The sequence below is a fragment of the Triturus cristatus genome, chromosome 9 (genome assembly GCF_964204655.1).
Source record: "Triturus cristatus chromosome 9, aTriCri1.1, whole genome shotgun sequence".
Taxonomy (NCBI): domain Eukaryota; kingdom Metazoa; phylum Chordata; class Amphibia; order Caudata; family Salamandridae; genus Triturus; species Triturus cristatus.
This window is the reverse complement of record NC_140592.1, coordinates 217,522,047-217,537,852: the sequence shown is the minus strand read 5'-3', so window position 1 is coordinate 217,537,852 and position 15,806 is coordinate 217,522,047. Positions and strand designations below refer to the sequence as shown.

Below are 15,806 nucleotides of genomic sequence, written 5' to 3'. Positions count from 1 at the left end.
TAAATAACATACCTTGTTGTATAGTTATTTATCAGGTGCAATAAATAGCACCTATACTTGTAATCAGGCGCCTAGACTCTATAAAATGTGTGTATGCACAATATAGCCTGACGGGTCCTAGACTGCAATTGTCCCCTTATTTAGAAGAGTGGACGAGACCTAAGTTATTTCTCCGTTTGAAGGAAATTGTGAAATAGTTATCAGTTTTGCGACTTAAATCCGGTATTGGGTCTGTATGTATTTTTTTATGTAGATTTCAACAGCCTGAATATTTTCATAGGCACCAAATTATTTACAGCATATTTATTTCTATATTTTCTTCTTTTTAGTGATCTTGGAAACAATGCCATACGATCCATCCAGCCGGATACCTTTGTGAAAATGAAAAAACTGAAGGAGCTGTAAGTCGCAATAATCCATGTGGACACTGGACATATTTTGTTTATTAATAGCTATGATCAAGCCAGCCTGAGTAATATAGGATTCTTGTTCTGTTTTTCTGTTCGTCTGAAAACAAATATTTTCCCCCTTATTAAAGGGGATTTTCTAAATGGACGATATGTCTTCGATTTAGAGATGGTCTACAAGCACCTGTCAAGTGCAAGTTTCGATTTATTACTTTTTTTTGTGTTGTAAAGTTGAATCCGCACATTTATCTGACGGAGACATCTAGCCGCAGATTCCTTACCTTAGAATTTTCCGGGCATCCAGCTGGATCCTTAAGACTTTTGCTCGAGTAATACCCTTGTGCTCCGGTAGGTGGCTTGGTCGGCTCCGTGTGATGTCGTTGGCATTCCTCGCGCTGGATGTGTCGTCCACGTCACCTGTATAGGCACCACCTCGGCACGCTGATGTCAGTTCTTTTCTTTCCGCGCTAGCTAGCACAGATCCATAAAGAGAGCTACCGTCTGTCACTTTTTGACAGGTTTTTTTTCAATGTTTTGTTGATGATCTTTGATGTGTAGGTGTTTTCCAATGTCGAAGAAGACTACTGGATTCAAACCGTGCGGCACCTGCCATAGCGCCATGTCAGTGACGGATCCTCACTTAATTTGTCTCTGGTGCCTGGAGCATGACCACGACTTGAAGTCGTGCCCCGACTGCCGGGCCATGACTCAGAAGGCTTTGAGTGAGTGGTCACTAAAGCTGCTTTCGGCCAAGTATTCAATTCCATGCCGTTCACTCCAGAGGTCTTGTTCCTGATTGCAAGGAAGGTCCAGGCACTGCTCCAGGAGTTCTAAGTCATCGTTCTTCCACTCAAAGTCGTCGGGTTAGTCAGGTGTGAGGCATAAGAAACACAAGAAGTCAAAACATGCTTCAACTTCTCCCCATCCAACGTGACAGAGGAGTCTCAAAGCTCTAGGCCTTGTTCTGCTGAGCCTGGGTTGGCTTCGCTCTTCTCTGCCTTTCTAGGAGCTGAGGCGACCCCCGCCCAGCTTAAAGAATTCTATGATGCCATGTGCCTCGTATTTGGACGACCTGACCCTCCCGGTGCGCCTCCGGGCCCATAGGCTCAGAGAGGCTCCATCTGGTTCTGCACCAGCGGCCCGGCGCCAATGCCCCCCAGTGGATCCGAACCAGTGCCGGTCGTACCCCTGCGACCTTCCCCGGCACCAACCCCCTTGTGGAGACTCCAGAAGCCACCGGCGCCAGCCCCATCCTTATCCCTGATTACCCGGATCGGCGCCTGTCGATGCCAACTGCACCTTTGTGTCCTAGGTTGGTTCCTTTGCCTTATTTTGAGGGGCTAGAAATGGAGGAGAATTGAGAGGGGTCGCCGGAACCTGTGCAAGACCAGCCTGAGTGAGGCCAGTGGACTGGATACCTCACCAGATTCTGGCCTGCTTTCTCCCCATTACTGTTGCTACGGAAAAGGGTGCTTCAAATGCTATGGTGGTGAGAAGGGCAGCCGAGGTCCTGGACCTTCAGCTCTCATCGGTAGAAGTCAAGGCGAACATCTTGACAGAGGTCCTGCTCCTAGAAGTCTCCTCCTCGGCACCCCTACTGCCTTTCAATGAGGCCTTGACTGATGTTCTTCTGGGAACATGGTCCAAGCCCAGTACATGGACTCCTGTGAATAGGACTGTCACCCGCCGCCATCGATTATTTTCTTCCACCAATCTTGCATTGCGGTCAGTGAACACTGCATGCCTATTGGGCCGTTACGCCTGCTTTGTGTGGGAAACGGTTGCACAAGTGCCGCTACAGGTCCTAGATGAGGCACGGCCATTCTCTCCCAAGTGCTATGAGATAGAGATGCAGCAAAGTTCTCCATTCGTTTTGGACTTGACACCACCGACTCGCTGGGCAGAGAAATGTCATAGACGGTGGCTATTCGACACACCTTTTTCTGGGGGTGTCCAGGCTTCCCTTAAGGACATGCCCTTTGATAGCACCCGTCTCTTCGGAGACCATGCTTTTTCTGGGGGTGTCCAGGCTTCCCTTAAGGACATGCCCTTTGATAGCACCCGTCTCTTCGGAGACCATGCTTTTTCTGGGGGTGTCCAGGCTTCCCTTAAGGACATGCCCTTTGATAGCACCCGTCTCTTCGGAGACCAGTCAGACATGGCCCTGGAGCACTTTAAGAACTCGTGGGCTACGGCCAAGTCTTTGGGCCTTTCGGTGACCAGCCGTCCCAGTCTGCTTTTCTCCCCTTACATGGCCACGAAAGGTTCTTTCAGCTGCGCCAGCCATGTCGCAGCGCAAGTTCAGCAACCTCTGCGCGTCCGTGGGCGCAGCTCCTTTGGGTCAGGCGGCCAGAGGTCCAGTCAGTCCACTACTCCCACTGCAGCCTATAAACTTTCCTAGTCCGGTCTTTCAAGATCATGGGCAGCTGGTTGGTGGCAGGATCAGCCATCACCTCCACCACTGGCAAAACATCACATCGGACAAGTGGGTTCTTCAGATAGTCCAAAGGGGCTACTCCTTCCCCTTCAAGACTACCCCTTCTTCCATGCCTCCGAAGTACGACCAGCTGATGGAGGACCACCTGAACTTGCTTCAGGAGGAAGTCCGGACTATCTTGACCAAAGGAGCCATAGAGAGGGTTCCAGCGCCAGAAGTAGGATGTGGTTGCTATTCCCTCTACTTTCTGGTCCCGAAGAAGGACAAGGGCCTTCTTCCTATTCTATATCTGCGAGCCCTAAATGACTTCCTCAAAAAGGAAAAGTTCAAAATGCTCACTCTGGCTCAGGTTTTGTCTGCCCTAGAACCCGGAGACTGAATGGTAGTGGTGGACTTGCAGGACACCTATTTTCATATTCCCGCCCTGCCTGCCAATCGGCGCTATCTGCGGTTCACGGTAGTCCACAAGCACTTTCAGTTCACAGTGCTCCTCTTTGGGCTTACCAGCACCCCCACGGGTGTTCACCAAGGTGATGTGGGTAGTGGTTGCTCATCTGTGCCAATCAAGGGTGCCAGTCTTCCCTTATCTCAGCGACTGCCTGTTAATGGCGAGCTCGCCCCAGACTGTCCTCTCCCACTTCCAGATTACAGCGCATCTCCTGCTTTCGTTGTGGTTCACTATCAACCTGCCAAAGTCATTCCTGACTCCTTCTCAGATGCTCACTTTCATCAGAACTGTTCTTGACACAGTTCACTTTTGGGCCTATCCTCCCGAGTGGCGAGTCCAGGATATTTAGGCTATGATACCGATGTTTCAGCCGTTATCCTGGATTTCGTTGAGAACTGACTCTGAGGCTGCTAGGTCTAATGGCCTCCTGCATCCTGCTAGTGACACATGCCAGATGGCATGTGCGGGCTCTGCAGGGGAACCTGAAGTTTCAGTGGGCGCAGCATCAGGGGAATCTCTCCGACATGGTCCAGATCTCGTCGGGAACTGCACAAGATCTGCAGTGGCGGCTGACCAACCACAATTGGGTCAGAGGCCGGCCCCTCTCCCTTTCCCTTTCCTAACCAGATCACACAGTAGTGACAGATGCATCACTTCTGGGATGGGGCAACCATCTGGGAGAGTTGAAGATCAGAGGACTCTGTTCTCCGGCATAATCTGGATTCCACATCAACTTGGTGGAGTGATTCACTTGGCATTGAAAGCTTTTCTCCCTTCCATCAAGGCAAAGTTGGTTCAGCTATTCACGGACAACACCACCGCCACTGCAACAAATAGTGCAATGTGGGGTCCAGGACCCTTTGTAAGGAGGCTCTGCATGTCTGGACATGTCTAGAACAGCAGAGCATATCCGTGGTGGTTCAGCACCTGGCATGTTCCCTGAGCACCTGGCATGTTCCCTGAACACCAGAGTGGACGAACTCAGCTGTCGATGCCTAGCAGATCACGTATGGCATCTCCATCCGGAGGTAGCCCAAGGTCTCTTTCAGAAGTGGGGAGAGCCTTGGTTGGATCTGTTTGCCCTCCACCGAGAATGCGTATTATCCGCAGTTTTGCGCACTGAAGTTTGCAAGAGGGCACTCGCTCAGCTACGCTTTTCGTCTCGAGTAGAGCTCAGGCCTCCTGTACGCCTTTCCGCCAATACCACTCCTGCCCAGAGTTTTCAAGAAGATCATGAGCGATCGGGCCCAAGTCATCCTTGTCACTCCGGCCTGGGCGCGGAGAGTCATGTATCACAAGCTTCTCCAACTGAGCAACAATCCTCCGATCAGGCTGCCCCTTCGGGAGGATCTTCTGCACAGCAGAAGGTGAGGGTCCTCCACTCGTACCTGTCAATTGTCCGCCTTCTTGCATGGAGATTGAGCAGCGGTAGTTGACAGCATTCGACCTTCCTCACGAAGTCTGTGACATGATTTTGGAAGTCAGGCATCCCTCTACCAAGAACGTTTGTAAAATATTGTACAGAAAGGTCTATTGACCCTCTTTCTACTTCCCTCTCTCAAGTCCTTCTCTTTATTTTGACCCTTGCCCAGCAGGGATCTGCTCTGTGCACTCTTAAAGGGTACCATTCGGCCTTGTCTGTCTTCTTGAGGCTGCCACACCAACCCTCTTTATTTAAATCCTCTATTGTAAACAGATTTCTTAAGGGGCTTGTTCGAATGTTCCCACCTGCCTTATTCATCATGCCTCAGTGGGACCTTAATTTGGTTCTCACCTTCCTGATGTGCGCACCATTTGAAGCTTCGCACATCTGCCCCTTCTGGCTGCTTTCCATCAAAACAGCTTTTTAGTGGCAATACCTTCTGCCAGGAGGGTGAGCAAATTGCAGGCTCTGTCATCTAAGCATCCTTACCCGACCATCTTCCCTGATAAGTTAGTGCTTTGCACTAGGGCCTTTTTCTTACCGAAAGTGGTAACACCATTCCATGTGGGGCAATCAGTCCGCTTGCCCACTTTCTATGCTACTCTACCCCTCTAAGAGTGACTCCACGATCTGGACCCAAAAAAGAAAGCCTAGTCGTTGTACCTTGACCGCACTAAAGTGTTCCAGGTGGACGACCAACTCTTCGTGGGGTATATTGGATAAAAGAAAGGTCGTGTGGTGCAGAAGACGACTATCACACGATTGGTCGTCCTCTGCACCAAGATTTGCTACTCTCTGGCCAAGAACCAGCCTCCTGAAGGCTTAAGAGCTCATTCCACCAGAGCTAAGGCTGCAACCACAGTGTTGGAACGTGGTTTTCCAGTCCTTGACATTTGTCAGGTAGCAACGTGGACCTCACTGCACACGTTCACGAAGCACTACTTGCCTGGACAGTCAAGTCCACAGAGATGGCCTGCTTGGTCGCTCTGTCCTGCAGAACTTCCTGGTCTAAACCTGTCCACAGGTATTACTCGAGGAAAAGTCTTCCGGATCCAGCCTGATGCCTGGGAACTTCTATGGTAAGGAATCTGCGGTTGGATTATGTCTCTACCAGATAAGGCGTTACCGAAGGTAAGTAATATGTCCATCAAGGAGCTGTTCTTCGCTTCTCATGTTTTTCTGCTACCTGTGAAGCATCAGTCCTACATGACCAGTGGCTGGAACCTTTCCATATGAGCTTGTAAAATGGTGCAATTGAAATTACAACAGCAGACCAAGAGTTTCTTGTTGAAGAAGTGGAGAAACATGCAAGGACTTTCAGTGCCCCAGGCGAAATAGTGTTAGCCCACTGCAGCACTGCCCATCCACTGTAACTAAAACATGTGCGTCTCTTAGGCACTTGATTGAACTCTTTTGAAATGCCAAACATCATTGATTTCCCCAAGTGGAGGAACTCCATAAACTCCCCATAAATGACAAGTCCAAATCATGGAGGGTGCAAGTCCTACACTGTAATAAGTCTAAACAGCTATGAGCGTACAAAGCACTCAAGAAAAGGAAATTTCTTTCCCTCTTTGATCAAACTCAGCTTCGCCGGGTAGTCTGTGTTTTTTGCTTAGCATTCCTTTATTTTGTCAGAGTAATACATTCTGTTCTTTGCCTCTCGTTATTAACCAAAATAAAGTTCTTCATCCCTGAAAGGCAACCTGATGGTAGGGCCACCACCTTTCTGCTCTGATGAGGAATTGCCTGTTTTCAAGCTGTAGCAAATCTTAACACCCATTATCAGTCCGCACAACCCGGGCAATACAGATTGACACATACATGTGGCCCTTCCTTCTCTGGGACTCCTAGTAACTTAAGGTTTCTGTCTGTAATTGAATTCTCTAACAAATCCATTTACCTGTCCATTCCTATGAGATCCTTCTCCATCAGTTCCATCCCCTGCTGTATGTCCCCATGTTTTTCTGGGTCAGTTTTGTAATCCCTGGGACTGCCTGGATGGGACTGCTCCAAGTTGCTCTATTTGTCCCTTCAGTGTGGTCACCGAACCATAAAGGATGTCAAACTTGGCATGTAGAGAGGAGTATTTCTGTCCATCCTCTCAGGACTTCTTTCATGCCAGTCTTGTAGGGGAGGTAATCACTCGTATTTGATTGATCTTTTGTTCACATCCCCGTATTTACTCCAAGAACATCTGGGGCAAACAAATTCAGCCCCCTCCTCTTTTCACCTGTTTCTTGGAGGGAGTGTACAAGTCAGCAAGTCCCTCTGATAAGGGAAACTCAGTTTGTTTTAAATGACATCCTGTGATCCTCTCCTATAAAGTTGCCCCATTCAGCACAGACTTGTCAGCAATCATAACACAAAGCAGGAAGATACTCTTGTTTCTCTTCATTCCATCCAAGTCTTTTGTAATTCCAAGATTAATGGGTTCAGTAAAGGATTCCATTTATGAAATGTCTTCTATGAAAGCAGGTACACTTAAAAAGGGGACATGGAGTGCTGAGCTGTAACCCATTTCAGGTTCATCCATAGACTGCTACTACTGCCACCTGATAACACACCTTGACACCTGGCCAAGCTCTAGGCCATGAAAGTTAGTGCTTATTGAGGTCTGTTCTTGTACAAAACTACTTAGTGGTCCTTGTAGGAAGCACTAAAGCCAGCTTTTGGTCTCTTACCAACTGCCGGTATATGAGGCCAAAAATTAATCTTCTGTAATAGCTAATATCCCCTCATCATTCATATGCACTCTCACAAGAACTTGGTTGAGAATTGATGAAGTGAATCCTGAATTACTATTGCCAGTTGTTGTGGGACAGTTATTTATAAGCAATTAAATTACCAGATTGTCCATCCCAATATAGTGCTAAAATCAAATTATACTTGAAAGGGAAATAATCACAGTAGAAATGAAAGCATTACCACAAATCCCACCCCTTTTATTATTTGTGCATACAACCACCTGTCATCAGAGTATATTTTAGATGTGAACATATGTTACTGTGCAAGTATAAATGTACAGTGTGGCGGGTGAAAGGAGATCCAGCCACAACTGTGAATGAAGGAAATGGAACACTTGGACAGCTTTTTTTTCCTGGAGGTATATGCAGAACCCTTCCTCTGTAACCCGTAATATTCTCTACCAGCAGCTTTAATCCTTTTCCTTAGTGTCCGAGGATTTTGACGTTTTGAAATGAGTGCTGCTCTGGAAATTCCCCAAAAATTGTCACTGGGCACTTTTCTGTCTTTGCTCCTTATTAGCAAAAATACTTGAAATGGGAGTGTAGTGTTTGGGCATTATATGTAATACTCTCACTCTATGAACCTAATCAACTCCAGGCTTGCTACATTACTAGTGAGCGACATTGTTGTTTGCCTGGTGCGATTGGCTCCAATTTGATTGTGTCCTACCTGTTCCTGGATGGTCCTGTGTGGTTTTCGTATCCACATCTAGATTGTTTTCGATGAAATGACCGAACAAATGTTGAGGGAATAAAAAAAATGATTCTCGGGTCCATCCTTTCTAGGATACTGACAACTTTTAATATTGTTATTTCATCCCCCCCCCTATATTAAATTGCAGGGAACCATTGTACAAATATTTTCAAGTTATGTTTTGACGTTAGATGATCGCATTTTCTGACCCTTCTTAAAAATATTTTAGTTTAATACATTCCGAATTATTTATGTCGGAAAATCCCATATAACATATAAAAAAGAGTTTGTGTTTTTAAGAAAAGAAAAAAAAAGTCCCAGTGCAAAACTACTCGAGCTGACTCAGAATACTGCTATCTGTTACAATCCAGGCAGACTTTTTCCCTGTCACCGCCCTTAATTGACTGGACCCTTCTGTGTGTTTCTTCCTCTTGGGACACAATGAGTGGGTTAAATGTATAGGATCAGTCAACACTACCTGTGCTACCAAAAACAAGTTAATGGTCTCTCATTGAGGTTAGAGTACCTGTATGATTTTCAGGTTCACGAATATGCAAATTGAACATTTAAAACTAAGTTTTAAGAATCGATAAAAATTGTGTAAATGAGGAAGTAAAGTATTGTGCGCAACAGTAGTTTAGAAGTTTGTGAGTATTTAAAACTGTTCTGTTTCCATTTATTTTTGTGTTTACTGTATGGGGTTCTGCTGCATATTCACTTTGTTGAAAGAGCTCTCTGCAAACTCGTTAGTAACTGCATCACATAAGGCTGTACAGAAAGGCTTAGAAATGTGAGTTTATTATACTATAAAACTAAAACTGCATTCATACGCCTATGTAAGAGTGAGATATGTTCCATAATACACGAACACTCGCTACAGGGAACTGGAACTTTGTTCTATTTGAGTGTGAGCCCAATACTGAACAAATAGCCAATTAAAAAATATATATTTATTTCTTTAAACTCTAGCTTTGATTCAGAAGAACATTCTTATTTTAATCAAATCACTTGTTCTATTTGTATTAATATTTGTTTGATCCTTCTTTGCTCTGAACTCTTGCTCTGTTCGATATTGGCAATTGCCCTTAATCTGCTTTTACTTTTCAGTCGAGTTAGCAGTAACAGCTTCCTGTGCGACTGCCATCTTAAGTGGTTTCCTCAGTGGTTAACAAGTAATGGGTTTCAATCCAGTGTGGAAGCCAGCTGTGCTCATCCCGAGTCATTGAAAAACACAAGTATTTTCAAAGTGGCATCTGAAAGTTTTGTATGCGGTAAGATTTCCAAGTGTAATTTTACTTTTAAGGGATATACAGAGAAGCCTGGCTCAGCGTCTCATATTCGCATGTTCTTTTAGGACTGGCTTGGAGACACCTTATGGGATTATATATATATATCTTTTTTTTTCATTCACCAGTAGGTAGTTCTAGTTGGGACCTAGTTTCCATTTCGTTTTGCTAATAACTTGGGCGCCTATTGACACATCTTCACTAAATGTTCAAAACTAGTTTGCCAGTCACTACAGCTGCGGTTTCTAAGGTTTTGAGGTGATTCGTTAAGCGGGGTTAAAAAAGGAGGCGGTCCCAAAATGCTTTTGTTCCCTACAATTTCCCATTGGGGCTTTACAGCCAAACTGTTGAACGGAATTACACCCAATTTGGCAGCAAGCTAGATATTGGTCCAGGAAGAGTGCTTTTTGTAATTTGGTATAGACCTGTTCAGTAGTTTTGAAGCAAGAAAAAAAAATAAAAAGATTTTATATTTCTGGAGACGCGGACGGTCGATGGATCCAAAAGAACTCCTACTGAGATCTGATTAGATGCCACCTCTTCAACCAGGAAGGGGTGGCAGCCATTTTAGGACTCCGCTCGAGTCCTAAGAAAAAGGCAAAAAAACGCAAGACCCCCCCTAGGCCTGGTGGTGGGGTTCCACAGGGAGAAAAAAAATGTGATCTCTCACGCTTGTTTTTTTGGGGTTTTTTTTAAAGGCCCTGGTCCATGGGCCAATTTTGGCCCCAGGGCCCCATCTCCCTGGGCCCTACATTTTGAGAAAAGTGGGAGGGTAAACACGTCCCCCCCCCCCCCCCTCCTGAGCTGATTTTGGCCCCATAGACCCCATTCCCCTAGGGCCAGCCGTATATATAATGGGGAGGGGGGGGGGGGGGAGGGGGATCATGCAGCCCCCCTACCTGGGACAATTTCAGCCCTAGGGACGTGGGCGCAACTACAAAGAGGAGGCTCCCGTCTCTGAGCCATTAATGGCCCTGGGGTTCCCCATTCCCCCAGAGCCAGGATCATGATATGCCCTGAGGAGCCCACCCCAAGACAGAGGTTTCCCTGCCCGCACTGTGTGGAGCAAACACAGAGTCCACTCTCAGTCCAGCCGGCAGGAGCCTTAAAAATGCTCCCACCCGCTAGGAGTGGATTTCTTTGATCAGTTTCCCTGCCTGCACTGGTGCAGGCAGGGAAACCTGTGTTTGCTGTCGCTTGGTGGGAGCAATTTTAAAACTCCTGCCAAGCCGGAGCATATATCAAGTCTGCCGCCAGCGGGCGAGACTATTCATCTGCTTTCCTGCTCACACTGAAGCTGACAGGGAAGCAGATGAATAAATTGCTCTCGCCTGTGGGGAGCAGCATTTTTAGCTGCTCTCTGTGGGCTGGAACAGTGTTAGCTTCTGCCTGAGGTGGGTAGCCAGCTGGGGCATCGCTGGTGCCGTAGGGCTCCCCTCTGCAGCCCCCAACCATAGTGTGGTGAGTGCCCTGGGTGGGCACCACCCTTTGCTCGCTGGCGCCTTTGTGTGGGTCCACCCTTCCACTTACAAGCGGTGTCCCTCAGGGCTCTTCCCTGAGCCCGACGCTTTTTAATGCTTACATGGCCCCCCTTGAGGACGTAGTTACACCTTTTGACATAAAAATGGGAAGCTATGCCGACGACACTCAGCTGGTCGTCTCTTTAGCCCAACTGATCGACCACCCAGAAAACCTGACCAATTGCCTCATAGAAATCCACAATTGGATGAGTAACTCATCATTAAAACTTAATGGGTCAAAGACTGAGGTGATGCTCCTGGGGAAACAATGGACGACCATCCCCCCAGCACTCTGGCCCGACGTGTTCGGGGAAATTCCCCCCCCCCCCGCCCGAAACGTGAAATTAAGACACTCGGGGTGTGGCTCGAACCAGAGCTGTCTATGAAGACACAAGCAGCTAAAACTTCGGGCACCTGCTTCGGGCTTATGCGCACGACCCGCAAGATTCTCCCCTTACTGCCACCCACTTCCAGGAAACTGCTCATCCAGGGACTGGTATTGTCTCGCCTAGACTACAGCAATTTGGTCTACCTGGGAGCCCCTGAGGCCACCCTGACGAAACTCCAGCGGACACAGAACGCTGCAGCACGCATGCTAGCTAACCTCCCCCCCAGAATGTCCGCCAAGCCGGCCCTCAAAGCTCTGCACTGGCTCCCTGTGCGCCAAAGGGTGCAATTCAAAGCCATGTGCACGACGCATAAGCTGATCAACGGATCTGGCCCGGCGATCCTTAGCAACATGATCACCCCCTACACAGCATCCAGATCCCTACGATCCCAGAATGAGAACCTGGCCAACACTCCTAGATTCAAAAAGACTCGTACAGGAGGTCGACGATTTTCCGTTCAAGCAGCTGCTGGATGGAACGCTCTTCCTCGCCCCCTCAGACTGGAACCCAACTACATGGTATTCCGAAAAAAATTAAAAACTCATTTATTCCCGAAATAGAGTCCCTCAATATATGTCTCTCCCCACTCTATTCCCCTCTACAGGATCACATTTCTCACAGCGCGGGGATGCCCTTGGGTCACCAGGCGCTTTAGAAATCGTTATTAAATTAAATTAAATGGCCTCTTCCCCCGTTGGACATTAGCCGCGCCCCAGGGAATGGGGTCTCTGGGGCCGATATCAGCCTGGGAAAGGGAGTTGCCTGTCCCCACCCCCAATTCCAGTGCTGCAGGGCTCCTGGGGATGGGGAGATTGTGTTCCCCTCCCCATTTTTGCAGTATGGCCGGGCCCTGTGAGATGAGGTCCCCGGGGCTTTAATCGGCCCAGGAAGGGGGCTTCAAGCCCCCGTCCCCTGTAAATACAGTGGCGGGCTCAAAGAATGAGGACCCCAGAGGCTAAAAACTGCCAGGGGAGGGCCGGCTGCATGCCTCCTCCCCTAAAAAAATGTGCCGAACCCTGAGGGATGAGGTCCCCAGTGCCAAAATCTTCAAGGGGAGGGATGGGCCATATGCCCTCCCCCCCCCCCCCCCCCCCCTCCTGAAATATGTTGCCAGTTCCCAGGACCATAGGTGGCCCAGGAGGAGGGCCCTGTACCCCCTACTCATAAAAAATGCGCCAGGGGATGGGTTCCTTGGGTCCAACTGCGGCCTGGGGAGGCGGCCAGGGGGTTGGCTGCCTTTGTGGGGTTTGGCCACAGGGCCTCACCGCAAGCCTGTTATTGTGAAAAAAAAAAACACTCTGCACGCCCAAAGGTCGTGAGCAGCGTGGGGCTCCGGCCAGGCCCTGTGGCCAACTACCTGCCGCGCACAGACAAAGGCCAGGCGCGGCGGCGGTTGGATTAAAGTATGGTAATTTAATATTACTTTAAAAAAAATTAAAACCTAGAATTTCACTGAACAAATTGAAGGTTCAAGAAGCTTATAGTTAGGAAATTGCATGAAAAAAATGGACATTTACTGAAAAAAACCAAAGGCTACAGGGACGTTATAGTTAGGAAATAGAATTTAAAAAAAAGGCTATAGTTAGGAAATTGCATTATTCTCTAATAAAACAAAGGTTACAGGGACGATATAATTAGGTTTAGGTTTTGCCGACACAAAAACTTAGAAATTCAGTTGTTATAGTTATCTCAAGAAACTATAACTCATGCCCTAAGGTAACTATAACTAGAGCTCTCGCCATGCACTTTTGATTACCCCACATATTACATCAGTTATTACATCTTCTATGACCTCATTGATAATATCATTGCAGTATTTGCAATAAAATTATCGATGAGAAAACGGTGCATGGCGAGCGCACGAGTTATAGTTACCTTGAGATAACTATAACTACTGAATCTCTATGGTCTTATGTGTGTAAAATCCGAATCTAACTATAACTTCCCTGTAACCTTTTTTGTTTTTTTAATTGAAAAAAATATATATGTGTGTGTATATATATATATATGTATATATATACACATACATATATAATATCTTAGCTCAAATATTTGTATCTATTTTAGCTCAAGCCACTCCCTTTGATTTAACAAAAATTTTGCAATATGCAGTATTTCAGAGTTTCTGTTCAGAAATATTCTATGGGATGCTAGCTGAAGCCTCACATGCATGTACATTAGAGGGATGAGGTGAACTGCAAGTTCTGTGTGCTGCTTACATGAAATGATCTTTCAGATTGTGCATATCTGTTCTAAGGATGGTAAATTTGAACTGAATACTGTAGTCCATCGTATGAAAAGAGGTGGATATTGTTTACAGTTGTGGAGCTATATTTGGGGATATAGTAAACAAGGACAGGTCTTTGGTCAAACTCTCCCCTGCTCAGATTATCCTCCTTTAAGTAAAAAGCGCTGTCTGTTTTCCACACATGTATTTTGTAAATCACTACTAAATTAGGCATGCACAGTATAACATGTAATTGTCATTAAGGGCCAAACACATGAAAGTGTTTTGATAAAATCTTGAATTAACACTTTTGTCACTTAAATCATCTTTCACAAGTAGATGAGGTTGAATGCCCAGCTGATTTTTTACATTTGTATTTTCTAGATGATTTCCCTAAGCCTCAAATCACCGTCCAGCCAGAGAATACCATGGCTGTTCTTGGCAGAGACGTTCGTTTCACCTGCTCAGCCGAAAGCAGCAGTAGTTCCCCTATGACTTTTTCCTGGAAGAAAGACAATGAAATCTTACGCACCTCAGAGATGGAAAACTTTGCAGATGTGCGTGTGAAGGACGGGGAAGTTATGCAGTACACCACCATCCTGCACCTGAGGAATGTAACATTTCGCCATGAAGGCCGCTACCAGTGTATCATGACCAATTATTTTGGTGCTTCTTACTCAGTACGAGCCCGGCTTATTGTTAATGGTAAGTACAAGCCTCCTTTATTAGAATGACTATTCATTTACAGTATTTGGCAACAAAACAAGGACACCACAGTGAAGCATTTTATATAGACCAAAGCCTACGAGACAGCACAGCTGTCCGGTTGCAAAAAGACTTCTTGGGGAATTCTGAAAGCTACCCTGGGAATGCATTCCACTAATGCTTACCATTGGCTTTGTGGTTTGTAACTCACAAGTGGTTGCTTTCTATTTGCTGGCTTTATTTGTTTTATGCTATCCAGCATGTCTTTATCCCTCCCGTGGGGCATAGCCCGTTTCCTGCATTCTTCCACAAGTGCTTGCTTCTTGTAAATAGGCCTTTACATTTTGTTATCTTGTCATTTTGCTATGCATTCAAAGACAGAGCTCAATAGTTAGGCTCTGTCTTTGAGGGAGCTTGCTGCTTACTTTTCTTTCTCTGACTTGAAAGTGAGAAGATTTAAGTGACAATCTGGGGGTAAAAAGGAAAGCACACAACAAAATGTAAATGTCTGTAAATAAACTGCAAATATTTCAGAGTATATCAGAATTAAGAAACACAAATGAAGCAAATGTTTTGTACTTCTGAAGTGTGGTGGAAACAAATACTTTAATACGCTCAAAACAAATCAATACACTAGGTGAAGCCATTTCCACACTATCGTTTGTGTGCAGTATAGTTTTCTTAATAAAACTGTATGTCTATTGAGATGTAATGGTCATTTCAATTGAAAATGTGTTGTCTGTAATAGCATTGCGCTACCACGCCATGCATGCACCATTGTGCAACACTTGACTCCACTCTACGCCCCTCCACTGTACGTTACTCTGCTCCACACCACTCTGCGCCACTCTACAATACTCAACTCTGCTACGACATGCCACTCTACTCCACTTTATAATACTCCAATCTACAACACCCCACTCTACAACACTGTACTCCACTCTATTCCTCTCTGCCACTTTGCGACACTGTATGACACTATGCCACACTACGCCACTCCATGCCACTTTAATCCAGTGTTGGCAACACCATTTCCACTGCACTTTACAACACTTTATTCCACTCTGACACTCCACTCAACTTCCTCTACTCTACAGCACTCCACTCTGGCACTCTGACACTCGACTCTATTCCCTATTCCCCAGTATGCCACTTAAGTCTAGGCCACCCTACACCTTCTACACCACTCTACGCCCCAGCCCTCTATTCTGTGCCACTCCCCGCTACGACACTCCACACAATTCCCTCTACGCCACTTTGCCCCGTGCCACTCAATACCACAGCACTCTACTCCACTAACTTTTAGCCATGCTGAACAGCAACCATCCTGATGTACAGCATGGCTGTAACACATGGGCAAAGGCAATAGCGCTTACATAGATGAGACCTATTGGCTTTGCCAATGATTTGTAGGTGAAGCCTACCTGACAGCGCAAGCTGTCTGATTGCTAAAGAACTGTGGTGGACTTACCAAGAAGTTTTAGGGTCTTACATCCCGCCCATGCCTTACAACTGGTTGGCCT

The 15,806-nt window shown here is 46.5% G+C and overlaps 1 protein-coding gene across 2 annotated transcripts in view; it reads left to right on the top strand.

Moving 5' to 3' along the window:
• LRIG1 (leucine rich repeats and immunoglobulin like domains 1) overlaps positions 1-15,806 on the top strand; it is a 244,611-nt gene that overhangs the window by 192,270 nt on the left and 36,535 nt on the right. For both annotated transcript variants that reach the window (XM_085624766.1, XM_085624767.1), the window contains exons 11-13: positions 330-401; positions 9,264-9,427; positions 13,963-14,283. In XM_085624766.1, coding sequence (XP_085480892.1) covers positions 330-401; positions 9,264-9,427; positions 13,963-14,283 — 557 coding nt within the window. The remainder of the gene's footprint in view (positions 1-329; positions 402-9,263; positions 9,428-13,962; positions 14,284-15,806) is intronic.